The 21,076-nt window shown below is 39.7% G+C and overlaps 1 protein-coding gene across 2 annotated transcripts in view; it reads left to right on the top strand.

The window, feature by feature from the left end:
* Positions 1-20,621, top strand: part of RNF130 (ring finger protein 130) — a 188,710-nt gene extending 168,089 nt beyond the window's left edge. Inside the window, exons 7-9 of one of the 2 annotated variants that reach the window (XM_010593269.3) lie at positions 1,786-1,990; positions 5,383-5,476; positions 20,438-20,621. In XM_010593269.3, coding sequence (XP_010591571.2) covers positions 1,786-1,990; positions 5,383-5,476; positions 20,438-20,453 — 315 coding nt within the window. In that variant the 3' untranslated portion in view covers positions 20,454-20,621. The remainder of the gene's footprint in view (positions 1-1,785; positions 1,991-5,382; positions 5,477-20,437) is intronic. The other variant, XM_064279284.1, reaches the window with a different exon arrangement.
* Positions 20,622-21,076: the final 455 nt, after the last annotated feature.

Below are 21,076 nucleotides of genomic sequence, written 5' to 3'. Positions count from 1 at the left end.
TCAGATTACAGGTTAGGTGCAGTCCAGTCAGGCAGTAATGCCTCATTTATCCTCTGTCTTCTGAGATTGTGGTGGTCCATATCAGCGAAGGTTTCTCAACCTTGGCACTATTAACATTTTGGACCAGATAATTCTGTGTTGAGGGATGGGGTGTCCTGTGCATTGTAGGCTGTTTAGCACCTTCCCTGGCCTCTAACATTAAATGCCAGTCACACCCCAGTCATGACAATCAAAAGTGTTTCCAGACATTGCCAAATGTCCCTGGGGAAAAGTCACCCCCTTTTGAGACTGGTTTAACATAAAGCATCTTGGTATATGTAGACACTTGGAAAATATTAATTTAGCCTCTCTCATTGCCTCCAGCCTTGTTCTTTTTTTTTTTTTTTTTTTTAAGGACTAATACTTTCCCTCCTGTTTTTTTTTTTTTTTTTTTAAAAGTTGATGGAAATTCTCATAAAATGTATTACAAGCTACCATGGCTTCTTAAATATAATAGATATTAAACCTTGACTAACCAGGCATTATGATGTTGTTGTTGTTTTTAGGTGCCATTAAGTCTGTTTTTGACTCATAGCAACCCAATGTGACAGAGTAGAACTGCCCCACCTCGTTTTCTAGGCTATAGTCTTTCCAGGAGCAGATTGCCAGGTCTTTTCTCCCATGGAGCCACTGGGTGGGTTCAAACAGCCAACCTTTCGATTATCAGCCAAGCACTTAATTATTGCACCACCAGGGCTCCTTGGGCATGCTTATAAGTATCAGCTATTACACCGCATTCTAATTTTTAATAGGGCTCTGGGGTGATATAGAACAGGAAACCGTTGGTTTTGGATTTGGTTGACTGTCACTTCTTTATATGTAAGCTCCTCTCAGCCAGCCTTCCTATCTCTGCTTCTAATATGTTGTCCACTAGAGGCTAAGAGAACTGAAGGTTACTAAGGAAATCCCATATCCATATTGTTGAATGAGAAGATTTTTGTACCCACATTTTAATTGGTAGGCTTTGGCACCAAATGTCCTTCAAGATAAGCTGCTTAAGTTTTGAAAACAAATTGTTTTCTTACCATTCGAAAGTCTTTTAACTGATCTGCTCTTGGATGTGTGCTTTACTTGTGTTTAAAGGTAGAAGATATTACCTAACTGATTACTAAATAACTGGAGAATGATAGAGAAGTTAATAGGATGAGCAATACTTTGTTACCTGTTATGCCTCAACATTACCATAAGAGCCAAAGAAATAGAATTTACCATTTTTTTACATCAAATGCTTGTCTTTTAATAAAGGAGTCCTGGGGTAGCACAAACGGTTAAGTGCTAGACTACTAACCCAAAGGTTAATGGGTCAGACCTGCTTAGGGGCTCCTTGGAAGTAAGGCCTGGCAATCTGCTTCTAAAAGGTCATAGCCTTGAAAACCCAATGGAGCAGTTCTACTATGCACACATGGGTCCTCCATGAGTAGAAATCAACTTGATGGCAACTAACAACATGATTTCTCTCTGCCTGTGAGCAGTGTCCACAAAAGGCTGTCATTTCTTTACAAAGATGCAGTGGCCAATATTCTCAGTTCTGCAGTGGATTTGGGTTTTACTTTTCTTAGGAGGAGATAGTCTGTCCTTTTGTAGAAAAATTTCTGGGCAAGAATGGAAAGGGTAGATTGGGAAACAACAAGAGGAAATCTCATGGAAAAACTTGGTTACATCTTTTCTATGGGTGTCAAACACTTAGAATTTCATAAAAGGATTTGTTATTCTTACAGTTATTTTTAATATGAAAATATTTTGCAGCCAAATTTGCCGTGTACTGATAACGTAGCATTTGATATGGAAAGGCTCACCAGAACCCAAGCAGTTAACCGAAGATCAGCCCTCAGTGACCTTGCCAGCGACAGCTCTCTTGGCCTTGAGCCACTTCGAACTTCGGGGATATCGCCTCTTCCTCAGGATGGAGAACTTACTCCTAGAACAGGAGAAATCAACATTGCAGTAACAAGTAAGTGGGGACACTTTGCCCCAGGTGCAGGCAATTATTGCTTCTTGCGTTGGGCCTATGGTGACTGCTCAAGAAGAGAGTTGAGCCATTCACCTAGGCCATCGATTTAGTCAGTAACCAAGAAAGTAATGTGTGCTTTTGTTAAAAGAGATGTTTGGAATAATGAAAATTTCTTTATATTAAGGACCTTGTGTATTTGTATGTGATTAGCCGTAATAGCTATCATTCGATGAGTAGTGTTCAGAGATGTGCTTTTAGTAGCTGTTTTATAAACATGTTTTGAAATCATTGCATTGCAAACAGATATTATAAAAGGTAATTTTTGGAATTTGATGTAGGCTGTCCACAGCTTCTCTGGTATGTTTTGTAACTGAGCACTAATGCTTTATATTTACGAAGCTGCAGACAACCTAGTAAAAAACTAACCTAGAATTAGAACATAAAAATTTACAATAAAATTCACATCTTTAGAGATAGTTGAAATGGTCTTTATTTTACGCTTTTTATGGAAGTTGGTTTAATGTTGGTTTCTTGACACTTTTTGATATGGTTGTACACGAGTCAGGAAAAAAGTCAAAGTGTAGTCTGCCTAAAAAATAGTCTTTGGGCTGGTTCTGAACAAAGCAGTCAAATGTTCTGATAGAAATGCCTACATACAGTATGAGTGGTCTGACTGACGTGTGTATGGGCGGTGTAGAAATTCAGCCGTAACAAGCCAGCTCTTTCTCCAGTTCCATTCTTTCCATGTTATTTTCATCTAACAACCTTTCATCCCATCTTCTATATTGCCATTCTGGTACTGCCTTTTTCAGTATATGCTGTTGCTTGGCTAGAGCTTCAAGCCCTGAACCTGATGGAACTCTGCTTAACTCTGGGAGTCAGTAAAATGGGTAAATTTATTACAAAATATTTTTTCTTTCACATATTAAGACTTCATATATTATGGGGTCTGTTCAATTGAAGTATACATGTTTTTAACCAACCAAAAATTATTATTAAAAAATGATATCCCAAGTTTTATTCTGTCATTTGTCTAAACTCAAGGAACTTTCATTCAGTTATGAAGTAAAACCATGATGTAGCTTGACTCATTTCTTATCATTTCCCAATGATTTGTTTAACAGCATTTCATGTTTGTCCTACTTTGACGTTTAGATTTTATGGTCTAGAATTTTAATAATTGATCTAGGGGTAATAAAGAAGATGAAGATTGATTATTGATTTTTTTGTAATGACTTTTTATAGGTCCTTCATTGATCAGACATTTATTGAGCACCTACTACTGCATTAAGTACCGACCCCATTATATTTTATGTAAAAATGTACTTAGAAAATCTCGTCTGGGTGATAAAAAATACTATTTTATGTACCGAATTAATCACCTTTAGCAGAGTTTATACATGAAGTTAGTTTTAAAAAAACCTCGTGTTTAAATTAGACCAAAGCTACCTCTGTTTTTCCCTCCAAAGTCCTGTAGCTCTATAGCAATGACAGTGCATTCACTCAGTACCCGCTGTGTGTAAGGCACTGTGCTAAATCAGCACTGAGGAGGGCAGAGGTGTTAGAGACCCTGGCACGGTGGGTTGCTGCCAGAAAACCTCCGGGCCTGTTGCACATTGCTATGATGGTATTTACTTCTTCTTGTTTACTAGTTTTTAATAACTGAAATGCCACACAAATACGGATGGTATGATCAGAATTAGGAAACATTGACATAATTGAAGTTTTGCAAGCTAGTCTATCATGTATGAAAGTCTCTAAGAAGAAACAAGGATGCTGTATTCAGCTCCTTGGCAGTGGAGACCACACAACCCTTGATTATTTTGCAAATGCCAGTATACATTTTTCCTAAATATGTATACAGGAAAATATATACATTGAAAAGATGGATTTTATATGGATTCTTGAATGTTTATCTTGACTCAAATAAAAACCTCATGAATGCACTCTCCTGATGAGTTCGTAATTCAAGAAACAGAACCTTCACTGTTATCTTTTAAAAGGAAAAGCTTTGCTAAGCATTTTAATAATACAAACCAAGGTGGGCAGAAAAATGCTATAGAACAAACTCAACATCCTGAAATCCCTTAGGCAGTTCTTCTTAACCTTCTGAAGGTCATCATCTTTAAAAACTACTAAAAGTACAGTAACCTTACTGTAGAAGAATGCCTGTGCACACACAATTTTGCACATAACTTTAGGGTTCGTGGAATACAGATTAAATGTTAAGCACAGCTTTTACGTATAAACAGTTGGCATGCCAAGTATAAATATTTCTTCCCTCTGTTTTATGCAGATATATAGGGAATTTTACCCTGTAGCACTTTTTTAATCCACTCCTAGTTAGTGTATGCTCTAGGAAATATTTTATAATTAAGACTTTTTAGGGAGTCAGATTGGTTCTCAAGTTATTTTGAGATTCTTAATAAATACTGTTTTTGGCATGTTACCTTGACAATACAGGCTTTTGAAAGTTAAGGGGAAATACTAACGACTTCCTAGATCTAGAGAGAAAGACTAGAGAAAAACCCTTAGAATGCTGTGCATCAGAAGTTTTTAGCTCTTTGGTGGGTCAGGTTGCGTCATAAATCACCTATCCTTCCTGCTTCTGCTTGAGTGCTGCTTCTCAGCAATGTGAGCGTGAAGGGAAGTCCCTCTTTTTATGAGACATCAGTAAGAAGTCCTTTTTATGTAAATATTATAAGTAAATGTATGCATAAGAGAAGAGTTCGGCTGCTAACCAAAAGGTTGGCAGTTCAAATCTACCAGGTGCTCCTTGGAAACCCTACGGGGCAGTCCTACTCTGTCCTGTAGGGTCGCTATGAGTGGGAATGGACTCGACAGCAGTGGGTTTGGTTTTGGTTGTGTAAGAGAAAAGAATGTAGACATGAATACCATGGAAGGTCAGCTTGCGACTGCTTGGAACACCCACAAGACCTGTGAGAACCACTCCTTTGTATTTCCTAGCCTTTATTTTAGAATGAGTGCTACAACCATGCAGAAGTGACAGCATGAAGAAGGAAATAATGTTATAAGTATGGCTAGTTTACTGCCATTTAAATTAAGAATAAAAAAAAAGTCCATGTACAATTTCATATACATATTTTGACTCTGCACTCTAGTGGCCGCACTCCTTACATACCTGAGGACCTTAACAGGAAGAAATGGTTGGGCCATGCTATCCTTTCTCCTTTACAGCTTTCACTACTACTTCCACTAACCTTCTCCAACTAGTAGCTCTCTGGCAAATCTCCTTCTGCTTCTCTTCCTTGGGCCAGTCTTGGCTCTCACCTCCGTTGACGTCTGCTTCGTTGCATTTGAGGGAAATGTTGACGTCGATTTGACATAAGCCTTCTCCCCAGAATGATTTCCTCCCTTTCCTTTGTCAACAGAAGAATGGTTTATTATTGCCAGTTTTGGCCTCCTCAGTGCTCTCACACTCTGCTACATGATCATCAGAGCCACAGCTAGCTTGAATGCTAATGAGTAAGTAACAAATTGTTTAGTTTGTTCTTTGGATTGCATGTGCCAAATGATCCCCAAAAAATGTATTTTTCGTAAAGGTGGTAAGAGTTGGCTTCCCACCAGTTTCAAGCTGATCCTAACGGGATCATATCTAGCAAAATAATTTATTTTATTGACATATGTTTTCAGTTAGTAGCACAGGTTGGGAGTTCACCTTGCTCAACCACAGCTCACTTGAGAAAAGATATAGGGGCTATTATTAGCCACAAGCTTATGAATCAGCAGCGTAATACAAATGCCAAGGGAACCAGTACAGTCTTTATGATGTCAAGAGTGTCAGTGTCCTAGTCGTTGAAAGGATGGCCCCACTCTACTGTGCGCTCATCAGACCTTACCTGGAGTCTGACACGTGGAGCTTTGGGTGGAACACTAGCACCTTAGCCCACATTCAAGAAATAGTGACTTGGGTTTTAGCCTGCTGGAGAGAAACAATAAGGAAGACCTACTATTGCCAAATATTAGGAAGACTATCAGGGGAATGAGAAAATAAGTATAGACTGTATCTCCAAAGGACAAAATGAGGACAAGAGGGTAGAGTTGCAGGATTACAGGCAAATGTTGCCTCCCTAAAAGGAGGAACATCAGGCAATTAGGCCACTGAACAGTGGGATGGATTGCCTTGGGAATGGGGAGTGCTCAGGCCTGGGGTTGCAGAAGCTGGATGTAAGTTGTCGGGCTGCTATAGGTTAGATGCTTTTGGAGGTTGGAAAATTGAACTAGATGCCTGTTGAGGTCCCTTTTAATCTAATGATTTTCCAAAAGTAATTTTCACAGGGATCAAATACAGAAAGGACTTTTTCATTGTTTTATCTTAAATATAGGGCATTTACTGTAGATTATTATTCAGTCCTTTCTTTTACCAGTATTTATGGAAACTAATTAGAGATGAAAGCAACCCTGGGACACTGCCCACAACTGAACCTAAATTGGTACAGATGGAATTCATAGGCTGTCCATATTCAGTTATGTCCTGGTACTTTAATTGATTAATCATGGCCAAACAACCTTGTGCAATTAATTTAACTGGTTGCCCATTGTCCAGTTGAGAAACAAAGGGCAAGAAACAACAGGTCACTTCCAATGACATTGGCTTGATACTTGTAAGAAATGCCCTTTGGCATCCCAGATCCATTACAGATTGGGAGGATGTCATGGCCAGTTCAGATAAGTGAGTAGTCTAGGCCTCACCCAGCAGGTAAATGTTCATTGCTCAGACTCTAGAGTCAGACTGACCTCGGTATAACCCCAACTCCTTTTTTTAGTTATGAGACCTGAGTTATATTTATTTGAAGCTCGTTTTACTCATCTATAAGACAGGGATAATTGTAGGACTACTTCATAGGGTTGTTGTGATAATTAGCGTGTAAAATGCTTTAGCACAGTGCCTGGTACGTAATGAGTGCTCAATAAATGTTAACCAAAGCAATTCCGCTGGGATTCTATCAAAGTTCTGTGGGTAACATGGCCATCTGCCTTTATCATTGGTAAATGAATTCAATTTCTTCCATAAAATAGGATACAGAAACATAGGAGCTCTGCAAGTACCTGTGATTCACACCTCAATTTGGAGGGAAATATTTACCTGCAACTGCCCCTTTTGCTTACTCCCATACTGACCCATCAGACTAGATAACATAAGCTGACTTCTTAAAAATTTCTTAAATGAATGATCACCAATAACAGCAAATAGCAGCATTCTGGGCACTTTTAGAGGATTATCAAGTAATTCATTGGTAACCTGACTGCTGCTCAGAATCTGCCAAGTGCTCAACTCATACTTGAGATTCTAGAGAATGCTCATTAGACATGTTAGCTTTTAGACATCAGAATACCTGGGCCATAATATTTCAGTTCCATGCATAAATGCATTCATGACTTGGAATCTAAGTCATGGGTCTTAGATCTATGTCTTAGGCCAACCCTTCTGCCATCAGCCTTTGTAGAAGAGTGGTACTGGAATTGCTCGTTTGAATATTGTTTCCGTGCCTTCACTCAAAACCACTATGAAGGACGATATTCGTGAGAGAGAAATTAGTCAGAGCGTGTGTGTGTGTGTGCACACATGCATGCGTGTGTGTGCACACATGCATGCATGTGTGTGCCTACGTGCATGTAAGTGAATGAAAGAATGGTCACCAAAATATTAATGGTGACTTCCAGCCAACATAGCACCATAGACAGAAGCACCACTGTCCCTCTACAGCAAAGATCCAAAAAACTAAGTAAGACAAACATCATTCCTGGACCCTGAAGTGTCAAATGAAGAGAGAACTCAGCCAAGCACCAAATGGAATAAGAAACTAACAGAGGACAGTGAACAAGGAGAGATAACATGTGGAGGGCCCCATTGCTAATGCAGCACGAATCCGCCATCTTGGACTTCCACTGGGGATCAGCAGATAGAGCATGGGAATGCAGCTTCGGGGAATTCCCCGCAGGAGACAGAGTACCCGGTAACCAGCGATACACCCTTTCCCACCACCCCCCCGCCCTTCTCTCCCTGTTGCTCTGCCTTCAAGCTTGCTGGCTGTCTGCGGTGGCTTGGCCCCCCAGGAAGTGCAGTGTCCGTGCCACTTGGATTCACCCCACCCATGTCGGAGATGGGCGGACAGGGAGAACAGGAAAGCAGCTTCAAGAGGTTCCCAGCAGGAGACAGAGCACCTGGTAATGAGCGATACATGCTTTGCTAGCCCCCCTCTTTTTCCTCCCCACTTTGGCCTCCTCTGCTTCCTACCAGCTGCAGTCTCTTGGCCTCGAGACAACTGCTTTATCCTCAGGCTGCTTGGATTCGCCCTGCCCACACTGGCAGGGCTCTTGAGCTGGTGTTGGTTCTTTCTGTCTCTTTTGGTTTCTTCTGTGCCTCCTACCACCTCCCCCTCCTTTCTCTGGAACATCTGGCTCCGTGTGACATCTTTGCTGCTTCTTGAAAGGCTGTGAAGCCACACTCTACTGGGGAACCACTCCCCCGGCCCGTGACACCACGCTGATGGGATCCCTGGGGATTTTTTTCCACCTTGTTTTGCTTTGTTCTGTTTTGTTTGTTTGTTTTCTTTTTCTTTTTGAAGGGTGGGAGCCCCTTCTACCTGGGTTCTGCTGCACGACTTAAGAGCCATACCCCAATCTGCGCAGCCTTGTGGGTGGGATCCCTGGGGGCATTGCTTTCTTTTCTCTCTCTTTTTCCCTTTCTGTCTTTCCTTATTTCTCAGTTCTCGTCTGTCTACACTCATCTTCTTTTCCTGTCTCCTGAATACCTGGTACTGTGTGACATCTATACCCTGTCTAGCCAGGCTATACTGTGCAGCCTGGGAGCTACTTCCCCGGTCTTAGCAGCCCCGCTGGTGGGACTCCAGGACTCCTGGGGGCTTTTCTTTTTTTCTTTTCCAGATTTTTGTCTAGTTATTTCATTTCTTTCTTTTTCCCTTTTTCTTTTTTCCATTTCTCAGTTTCGTTTCCACTCCAACGGCAGGCTCCCTTAGCACCCTTTTTCTTTCTTTCTTTGCTTTTAGCTCATTTTTCTCCCTCCGCTTTCCCGTACCCCTCTTAGCTCCACCCATCACAACCTCCCCCCTCTTTCCTGCCTACCTGCACTGTGCACTGAACATTATACCCCCGAGCAGCACAGGCATCGCCTGTGGGAACCTGCCCAGCACTGATACCTGGCCTGGCCTGTTGGCCCTAATCCGTGTCACAAACAACCCATCCCAGCCCCTCCCCTTAGCTGGACCTGCCCTGCTGCACCATAGCTGAAGGACTGACCCTGCCCATTGGACCAGGAGGTGAAAAGTATTGTGACTGCAAACAACAAAGAACATACAGCCCGCCTGCTCAGACATAACCAAATAAAACAAAAAGCAGGACAAAACAAACAAATCTACAATCAAGAAATGAAGAAAATAACTATTGAATGTCCCGAGAACAGCAGACAATATCAAAACATATTAAAAAAAAAAAAACAGGACAGGATGGTTCCAGTAGGCTTCCAAAATAAAAAACCAGATGACTTTCCAGTAGAAGAATAGGCAGTAGAACTACCTGACAGGGAATTCAAATCTCTAGTATTCAGAGCAATCCAAGAGTTGAAGCAAGAAGCAGGCAAAAATGAGGAAAAAATAGACAAATTTATGGAAAAGGCAGACAAATTCGTGGAAAATACAGACAAAAAGATGGAACAATTCAGGAAAGTAATACAGGAACAAAATGCCAAAATAAACTCACAACTAGAAATCATACAAAACAACAGTTAGAAATCCAAAAGATAACAAGATTTCAAAAATGGTCAGTGTCATAGAAGGGCTGAGGAGCAGGTCTAAAATGGTGGAAAACAGAATCAGCGAAATTGAAGACAAACACTTGGATACAACTCTGAGGAAAAATCAGAAAAAAGAACAAAGAAAAATGAAGAAACCCTGAAAATAATGTGGAATACAATCAAGAGCAAAAATTTCAAGTGATCAGAGTTCCAGAACAGGGAGAGAAAATGGAAAACACAGAGATCATTGAAGCATTGCTAATAGAAAACTTCCTTAATATCATGAATGATGAAAAGCTGGCTATCCAGGAAGCTCAGCGAACCCCATATAGGATAGACCCCAAAAGAAAAACACCAAGGGATATCATAATCACACTCACTAAAACCAAAGACAGAGAAAAACTCCTGAGAGCAGATCGAGAAAAACAAAAAGTCACATAGAGAGAAGAAATAATAAGACTAAGCTCTGATTATTCGGCAACAACCACGCAGGGAAGAAGGCAATGGGATGACATATAAAACCTTGAAGGAAAAAAAATTGCCAACCAAGAATAATATACCCTGCAAAACTTTCGATCAAGTATGATGGTGAAATTAGCACATTTCCAGATAAACAGAAGTTAAGGGAATATGTAAAAACCAAACCAGACCTACAAGAATTATTAAAGGGAGTCCTTTGGTCTGAGAACAGACATCATCAGACCACAGCCTGAATCTAGGAGGCAAGATTGTACCAGCCAGATAACAATTTAGGAAATGAACTCCGAAAGACTGTCCAAAACCAAAACAGCTACAACAGGGAACCAGACGAGTTAATCTGTAATTGACAACAATGTGAGAACAATAAAAGAGGGAATAAATGGTATAGTATAGAACTTTCTAATGGAGAGGAAGGCAAGGCGATACCAAGTAATAATAGACTGGTTCAAACCTAGGAAGATAAGGATAAATTTCAAGGTAACCACAAAGAAAGTCAACAAAACTAATCAAAATAAAGAAGAAAAACATAAAGTCTCAATAAAAACAAAATGTACAAAAACAAAAGAAATCCACAAACAAAAGGAACTCAGCACAGGACAGTAAGAGGAAACAAAGAAAATGTTAGCACCACAAAAAAAAGGCACTACAAAATGACTGCAATAAACTCACATCTATTAATAATTAAACTGAATGTAAATGACCTAAGTGCACCCATAAAGAGATGCAGAGTGACAGAATGGATAGAAAAAACAGGATCCATCAATATGCTGTCTACAAGAGACACACCTTAGAAACAAAGACGTAAATGTATTAAAAATCAAAGGATGTAAATACATCAAGCAAATAACTACCAAAAAAGAGCAGGAGTAGCAATACTAATCTCAGATAACATAGATTTTAAAACAAAATCCACCATAAAAGACAAACAAGGGCACAATATAATGATTAAAGGGATGATCCATCATGAAGACATAAGCATAATAAACACCTGTGCACTCAATGACAAGGCTCCAAAATACATAAGACAAACTAACAGCACTGAAAACAGAAATTGACAGTTTTCACAATAATAGCAGGAGACTTCGACACACCACTCAGTAAAGAACAGAACATCTAAGAAAGAAATTCAAAGATGCGGAAGAACTAAAGAGTGCTGTCAGCCAACTTGACCTCGTAGACATATATAGAACACTCCACCCAACAGCTGCAAAGTACACATTCTTTTCCAAGGCACTTGAGACATTCTCCAGAAGAGACCACATCTTAGGCCACAGAGCAAACCTCAAAAAAATCCAAGACACTGAGATAATACAAAGTATCTTCTCTGGCCAGGATGCCATCAAAGGAAGAGTAAGGAAACAAAAAATCAATTACATGGAAACTGAATAACACCCTGCTTAAAAACCACTGGCTAATAAAAGAAATCAAAGATGGAATCAAAAGCTTCCTAGAATCAAACAAGAAGGAAACTCATCATACCAAAACCTTTGGGACACAGCAAAGGCAGTCCTCAGAGGTCAGTTTATAGCACTAGTTATACAACTTGAACAGAAAGAGAACAGCAAAAGAATCCCACAGCCACCTGAAGAAAGGAAATAATAAAGATCAGAGCAGAAGTAAATGAAATAGAGAATAGAAAAACAATAGAAAGGATCAACAAAACCAAAAGTTGGTTCTTTGAAAGGATCAACAAAATCGACAAACGTGGCCAAATTGACAAAAAAACAGGAGAGAATGCAAATAACCCAAATAAGGAATGAAATGGGGGACATTACAACAGACCCAACTGAAATAAAAAGGATCATAACACAGTATTATGAAAAACTCTACTCCAACAAATTTGAGAACCTAGAGGAAATGGACAAATTTCTAGAGACACACTACCTACCTAAATTAACATAAAATGACGATGAAAACCTGAAGAGACCCATAACAAGGGAAGAGATTGAAAAAGTAATTAAAAAAAAAAACCCCAACCAAACAAAGCCCTGGCCCAAATGGCTTCACTGGAGAATTCTACGAAACATTCAGAGAAGAGCTTATACCAGCACTACTCAGGCTATTTCAGAACATAGAAAAGGAAACAATACTTCAGAATTCATTCTGTGAAGCCAGCATAACCCTGATACCAAAACTAGACAAAGACACCACAAAAAAAGAAAATTCCAGACCAATATCTCTCATGAATGTAGATGCAAAACTTCTCAACAAAATTCTAGCCAATAGAATTCAGCATCATATCAAAAAAAAAAAATAACACACCATGACCAAGTAGGATTCATACCAGGTATGCAGCAGTGGTTCAACATTAGAAAATCAGTGTAATCCACCACGTAAATAAAAAGAAAGAAAAGAATCACATGATCATTTAAATTGACGCAGAAAAGGCATTCAGCAAAGTCCAACACCCATTCCTGATTTAAAAAAAAAAGTGTCAATAAAATAGATATAGAAGGGAAATTTCTCAACATACTAAAGGGCATCTATGCAAAACCAACAGCCAACATCATTCTCAATGGAGAGAGGCCGAAAACATTCCCCTTGAGAATAGGAACAAGAGAGAAATGCCTTTTATCACCATTCCTACTTAACAGTGTGTTGGAAGTCTTAGCTGGAGCAATAAGGCAAGAAACAGAAATAGAGGGCATCCAAATTGGTAAGAAGTTAAACTGTCCCTCTTTGCAGATGATATGATACCATACATAGAAAACCCAAAAGTCTCCACAAGAAAACTACTGGAACTAATAGAACGACTCAGCAGAGTAGCAGGCTGTAAGATCCACATACAAAAATCAGTTGGATTCCTATACACCAATAAAAAGAATTTTGAAAAGGAAATCAGGAAAATACCATTTATAATAGCCCCTAAAAAAAATAAAATAAAAAAATAAAATACTTGGGAATAAATCTAACCAGGGATGTAAAAGACCTATACAAAGAAAACTACAAAACACTATTGCAAGAAACCAAAAACATGGAGCGTGGAAAACATACCATGCTCATGGATAGGTAGACTCAGCATTGTGAAAATGACAATTCGTCCCAAAGCAATTTATAAAATACAATGCAGTACCAATCAAAATACCAACAGCATTCTTTAAAGAGGTGGGAAAACTTATGAACTTTTTATGGAAGGGGAAGAGGCTCTGGATAAGTAAAGCGCTACTGAAGAAGAAGAATAAAGTAGGAGGACTCGCACTATCTGATCTCTGAACCTACTATACAGCTACGGCAGTCAAAACAGCCTGGTACTGGTACAACAACAGATACATTGACCGGTGGAACAGAATTGAGAACCCAGATGTAAATACATCTACCTGTGGTCACCTGATCTTTGACAAGGGCCCAAAGCCTATTAAATGGAGAAAAGACAGTCTTTTTAACAAATGGTACTGGCAAAACTGGATGTCCATCTGCAAAAAAAAAAAAAAAAAAATCAAACAGGACCCATACCTCACACCATATACAAAAACTAACCCAAAATGAATCAAAGACCTAAATATAAGGCCAAAAACCATGGAATTCATAGAAGAAAAAATAGGATGAACGCTAGAGGCCTTAATACACAGCATTAGCAGGATACAAATTACAACTAATGGCACACAAGCTCCAGATGATAAGCTACATAACTGGAGTCTTCTAAAAATTAAACACTTCGGGTCATCAGAAGACTTCACCAAAAGAGTAAAAAAAGAACGTGCAGACTGGGAAAAAATTTTTGGCTATTACAAACCAGACAAAGGTCTAATCTCTAAAATCTACAAGAAAATCCAATACCTCTACAACAAAAAGACAAATAATCCAATTAAAATACAGGCAGAGGATATGAACAGACACTTGACCAAAGAAGACATTCGAGTGGCCAACAGACACATGAGGAAATAAATGCTCACGATCTCTAGCCATCAGAGAAATGCACATCAAAACCACAATGAGATACCATCTCGTCCCAGCATTACTGGCACGAATGGGTAAAACAGAAAATAACAAATGTCGGAGAGACTGCAGGGAGATTGGAACTTTTATGCACTGCTGGTGGGAATACAAAATGATACAACCATTTTGGAAAATGATATGGTACTTCCTTAGAAAGCTAGAAACAGAAATACCATATGATCCAGCAGTCCTACTCATAGGAGTATATCCTAGGGAAATAAAAGTCATTACACGAATAGATATATGTACACCCATGTTCAATGTAGCATTGTTCACAATATCAAAAAGGTGGAAACAACCTAGATGCTCATCAACAGATGAATAAACTGTGGTACATACACACAGTGGAGTGTTACGAAACGCTAAAGAACAATGATGAATCTGTGAAGCATCACATAACATAACATGGATCTATCTGGAGAACATTATGCTGAGTGAAATACGTAAATCACAAAAGGGCAAATATTGTATGAGACCACTACTATAAAAACTCATGAAAAGGTTTACGTACAAAAAGAAACAATCTTTGATGGTTACGAGGGTGAGGAGGAGTGGGGATGGAAAAACAATAGGTAACTCTGGTGAAGGGTAAGACAGTACACAATACTGGAGAAGCCAGCATAGCCGGTACAAAGCAGGGCATGGTAGCACCATAGACACATCCAAACTCCCTGAGGGACTGAACTGCTGGGCTGAGGGCTGTGGGGACCGTGGTCTCAGGGAACATCTAGCTCAACGGGCATAACAGAGCTTAGGAAGAAAATGTTCTACATTCTACTTTGGTGAGTAGCGTCTGGGGTCTTAAAAGCCTCTGAGCGGCCATCTAGGATACACCACTGGTCTCACCCCTTCAGGAGCAAGGTCAAATGAAGAAAACTAAAGACACAAGGGGAAGATTAGTCCAAAGAACTAATGGACCACACCTACCACAGCCCTACACCAGACTGAATGCAGTACAACAAGATGGTGCCCGTCTACCACCACTGACTGGTCCGACGGGGATCACAGTAGAGGGTTCTGGACAGAGCTGAAGAATAATATAGAACAAAATTCTAATTCAAAAAGAAAGATGCGACTTCCTGGGCTGACAGAGATTGGAGAAACCCTGAGAGTATGGCCCCTGAACACCCTTTCAGCTCAGTAATGAGGCCACTCCTGAGGTTTAGCCTTCAGCCAAAGATTGAACAGGCCCATGGAACAAAACAAGACTAAAGGGGCACAGCAGCCCTGGGGCAGGGACTGGAAAGTAGGAGGGAACAGGAAAGCTGGTAACAGGGAATCCAGGGTTGAGAAAGGAGAGTGTTGACATGTTGGGGATTGTTCACCAGTTATCATACAACAATGTGTGTACTAACTGTTTGATGAGAAACTAGTTCTATAAACCTTCATCTAAAGTTCAATTTTAAAAAAAGACAAAAATATTAATGGTGATTATCTAAAGCTAGTGAAATTTTGGGCGATGTTTTTCTCATACTTGTGCTTTTACATCTTGTTTTTTACAATAAGTATGAGTTAGTTAACTTTTTAGAAGACTGTTTTTCTTGTGGGAGAGAAAAGAAAAGCTAATAACCATTCTTAAGGTCTCTTAGAGATGTTGATAAAAAATTCCTACATGACTTTAATTTATAATCTTTACTTCCTTAATGAATTCCGTGAAACTTGCCTTATTTCTCTTTTTTGCCTTTGTCTGCCAAGAAACTTACAGCCAAAATGAGATCCTTTTTTTTTTTTTTTCCCATTTTAATTGCTGTTTTTATTTTATAGATAACCATCCTCTTGTAAGATAGTCTTATATATAAATAGATCCCATCTTTTGGCTTTTTAGTGACTTGTCTGAAAATTGATAGTGAGCATCACCTCTGTGTGTATACCTATTCTAGTTTACTTTTCTGTCAATGTTACTAGACACTGATCTTGTGTATTGCTATTTCAGCAAGACCTTCACCCATTCTAGTTGCTCATTACACCCTGTGGGCAAGATAAAGCAGTAGAGGCCAGATGTCAGGACAGGCATGTGGAACCATGGTGGATCCGGCCTTCCTCTTGCAGTGGATGGAGTAATGGCTGCCCAGGGAGAGGCTCTAGCTGGGGACGAAGGCACTCTGCCCGATTCTTACCATGCTTTGCACATTTATCAAGGGCTTGACTCCGTTGTCCTACATCACAAGTCTATCAAAATTTCACATATTTGGGTCGCTCCCCTCCTGTTACCATGAAGTACTATTTAAGTACTCAACTCCAGTTGTGCTTAAATTTTTTAACACCTCAAACATACCTGGTGAATTTTGAGACTTTGCAAATATAAACAGGATGATAGACAAAGAGGCAAATAAATTCAAGTAAATATATTTATGTATTAGCTTTTCATACCTCCTTTTCTTAGTACCTAGTTAAGCAAAATTATGGAACTTCAGTTCTCAAAGGAAGTTTTTGCTCTTCTTCATTATTCAGATAAACCTTGCAAGAGCCCAACACTTACCAGATTATATTTTTGTCAATCTGTTTTTATCTCAGTATAAGAAAAGTAAATGTTGTTTGAGAAACAAATTGCTTTTTAATTTTTATTTGGGGGAACAAATTTCAAGATATATAGATAATTTAGCAGAGTTTTTAATTCACTGAGAGGCTCCACCGGGTATCCTCCTCTAAAGCCTTTTTCCAACTCCTACATTAGATTCATAGAAATCATATTCTGTGATACCCTGAGGAGTGTAGCTCAGACATTCAAGATTCAAAACAATCTTGGCAGGAGAAAATGAGTCAGGTATGGTAAACATGATGAAGTAGGGAACAAATGTAAAATCCTTCAGCATAAAGCCACTATCAAGAAAACCTAGCACTGCAGCCAACAACGGGCTTTGGTTGTCCTCGCCGGTAGTCCCTTTGAGCTGTTTTCCTCTTACGTGTATTAGCAGAAACATATAGACCGGAGAAAAAAAATTGGTAACTTTCATTGTACTCTGTACTGAGTGTTTCTGCTCAGGGCATTTATTAAGAACATTGACAGATGAGCATGTCTCAGTATAATGGGTCTGAAAATTTAATCATTTGATGTCCTGGGAGTGCTTAGCTTAGAAAAGAGGAAACGTGGGTTATATGAAAGATGCCTCCAGGTATTTGAAAGACTCCCAGAGATAAGAATACCAGCTGCCATCAAGTCACTTCTGACTCCTGGCAACTCCATGTGTGTCAGCATAGAACTGTACTCCATAGGATTTTCAATGGCTGATTTTTCACCAGGACTTTCTTCCGAGACACCTGTGGGTGAACCCAAGGCTCCAGTCTTTCAGTTAGCAGCGGCTGTTTGCACCTCCCAAGAACTCCAGAGATAAGAATAACTACTATTTATTGAGTGCCGACAAAGAGGCTGCTACTGTACTGGACTCTTTACCCGTGTTGTCTCATTTAATAATAGCCCCATGTTGACTAACCCGTGAATACAGAAGAGTGATACTTACTCTGGAGTTCTGAAGACAGCTACAGAGAGGTAGATTTCCACTTAATGTAAGAAAGAACTTCTACCAGTCAGAATTGTCTCTCCATGACACAGGATACTTTGAAAGCTAGTGGGCTTGCCAGGACCTGCTTATTCAGACAGAAGCTACTGGGCCATCTCTCATTAGAGCTGTTTCAGAGGCAGTTCCTATGTTAGGTGCAAGTCTCTCAGATTCGTTCCAGTTCCGAGGGTCCAGATTGAATTGTCTGTCCCATATGATCCCTTAGGAGAGATCAGAGTCTGAAGAGAAGGTCTGGGTTCTCTTCCTGATGCCTCTGTGAGAACCCTTACGTGTTAAAAAAGCAGTGTTTTCAGAATTTTTTTTTTTTTACCATCTCCCACTGTAAGAAATATATTACACTGTGACCCAGTACACTTACATACGTAACTCAAACAGAAGTTTCACAAACATTTCCCTTACTACATGCAGTAGTCTCTGATACATCCTAATGTGTACTTTCATCGCCGTCGTTATTGTTGATGCTAGTCATGAACTCCTAAATTGATTTTTAAACCCACTCTTGGGTTGCAGTCTGCAGTTTGAGGAGCAATAATCTAAATATTTTAAATTTATAGTTCTTAATCTAATGCGTTTTGCCCACACTAGCACCGATCTTCGATTATTTTTATTTTACTGAGACTGCATTTCTTATAGCAACTTCAGCAAAGATTTGAACTCAACCCTTGGTTTGAGATGTATTGGTGACTAGTGAATCCTCTTCTTTTTCTTAGTATTCATTTCTCCTTTTATTCACTCTGAGTATAAGATATATACACAATGCATAAACTGAGGCTCAGAGGGATTGAGTGGCTCCCAAGAGACGCCATAAGAGAAGGGCACCTGGAATTCACTTTTTTTTTTTATTCCTGGCTCCAGCTCTTCCCATTACACCCCTTGTCTCTGCTCCAGATAGCCAATTGAGGGCTCCAAATAACGTGGTTGGGGAAGAAAATTTTTGTTTTCTGAAAACACGATGAAGAAAGGGAGATTAAAGGCAACTGGGGGCTTTTGATTAGATTTCTGTACTACGTGTGGCAGTAGTCAGTTTTTCAGTTTTCGGAAGAAACACCTTTCATATTATGGCTGCATTTGTTGTTTATAATTTCTTAAAATGGCAGCAAAATAAAGGAAGTTTGAAAACCTTGATTCACCATTACAAATATCTAATATCCAGTTCTTCTGAGGAAATTTTATAAAGACCATGTGTTCTCTTAAATATGAACCACAACAAGTAATAAAGTATAGAGCATTATGTGCAGTTGTTATAAGCATACTTCACATCAGAGCCTTTTCAAAAAAGTTGAACAACTCCCTTTCATTCATTTTGATAACATCTCCGGTCCTCACCAGGGCTCAGGCCTAGAGCCAGGTGCTAGGCTCTGGGAGATGAAGCCAGCAGTCCTTGCCTTGCCCTTCTGGAGCTCTGGGGAAGGAGGCCTCCTGCACTGCTGGTGCTGTACATATATTCATGGTGTGTGTTTGTTGAAGTGATTGAGCAAGTGTGTGAGGAGGGTGTGAGGGAGTGAGCGCAAGATGAGGAGTATGGTATGCTCTGTGCTGTACCTGAGAGGACTGCTGATTTTCCCAGGGAGGCAAGTTGAAGTAGGCTTCATAAAGGAAGTGACTTAGGAACCAGGCAGGGCATAATCAAGGGCACAGAGCAAGGAAAAAGTAAAATACATTTAGGGAGTTGTGTGGTTTTGACATGTCTACTGTAGGTGGTGGCAGCAGTGGCGCAGCGGTAGCAGAATTTGGACTTTATTCTGGTAAACAATCAAAGAAAGGTTTTTCAGCAGAAAGGTAACACCTAGTGGCTGGTAAGTTGCTTTGGAGTGGTAGAGACGGGAGGCAGGAAGGTAAGTTAGGTAAAAATATAAACCTAAAAGGGCTTAGGCTGGAATTGGAGGAGGAGGTGTCAGGGTGACGGGGAGGAGGTAAAAGTCAAGAGATGCTAGACTGTTGTATGATAATCAAAGATAAGAGGTTAGAAATACAGTTCTGGAATTGAGCGGAGAGAAAAGAGATCAGAGCTAATAAACACATGATTTGGGAACCATGAAGAACCAGCCAGACTGCCCTGTGGAATAATTAGAGGGAGAACTAGGGTCCAAGGAGCTAGGGTTGATCTGTAGTGTCAGGACCTACAAAAAGGGCAGCATAGGAAACTTTTCAAAAGACTTCAGGTACTTTTTAGCACCTGGGAGAGAGAGGAATAAACACACGCACACCTTCCCCCACTCCCCACCCCCACACCCAGCCCCCCCCACCCCCAATCTGGAGAGCTCCTGTAAAGACAGCCTGGAAGTCTGTGCTCTTCAAATCTTATTTCAAAATAAGTAACAAGAGTCTTATTTGAGGGGTAAAAGGAGGCACATTTCAAAGACAGCAGCTACAGATCTCAGGACAGTCAGCGTTTAGAACATGTATTTAAACCAGGAAAAATTGTAAATTGTAGATATAGTTGTCCCTGTGTTTTTAAAACCAAGATACTATTAGAACAATAGTTTTTTTTTCTTCATTCCTTTTGGGAGTGTTAAGACAATTAAGATCACTGAGCCACTTTACTACAGATCTGAAACTGCTGATTTCAGGAAAATGCTAATGGCTAACTGGCTTCCCAAAAGGGGTTGAGGAATAATAGCTGGGGACAGCCCCTGGGCCACCTGATTCTCCAGTTAAGATCATGTTCTCTGTTATTTTGAAACATTGACAACTACCTTTTAACTAATTCATGACCTCTTTTTTCTTTTTATTCCGTAGGGTAGAATGGTTTTGAAGATGAAAAAAAACTGCTTTCTGACTGACTGCCTTGAAAGAAAAAAGAACCTATTTTTGTGCATCATTTACCAATCATGCCATACAAGCATTTATTTTTAGTACATTTTATTTTTTCATAAAATTGCTAATGCCAAAGCTTTGTATTAAAAGAAATAAATAATAAAAATACTGTGCTGTTGAGTATTATTCATCCACTTGGGTTTCAAGGGCTGATTTGGAGATCATGTTCCCAGATTTATTTGTGTTTCAGAGACAGACGTGCTCATGACAGGAACGCTGACACTTTCTATTGATATTTTCACATTGGCTCTTTGTGCCCAAATAGGATCCTAGGAGTGGAGATGTCCTGTGCAACAGTGCCCTCTCGGGAACTATTTTATTTTCCTCAGAGTTGCCATTTACTCTCTGATCTTTTTTTATCCATTTGCTTATGGCTGGTCTCCCAGTACCAGAAACTCAACTCCAAGGCATCAGGGACATTTAAGTGTGTCCTTCACACTGTATCTTCTGTACCTGGTAGAGTGCTTTGCACATAGTAAGTGCTCAATAAATATTTGTGGGATGAAGGGATGAGTGCAAGAAAGATTTTTTAAAATACACATTGATTAGTAATAAATTATA

Source organism: Loxodonta africana, chromosome 2, assembly GCF_030014295.1.
Source record: "Loxodonta africana isolate mLoxAfr1 chromosome 2, mLoxAfr1.hap2, whole genome shotgun sequence".
Classification (NCBI taxonomy): Eukaryota; Metazoa; Chordata; class Mammalia; order Proboscidea; family Elephantidae; genus Loxodonta; species Loxodonta africana.
This window is presented reverse-complemented; position numbering and strand designations above follow the sequence as displayed.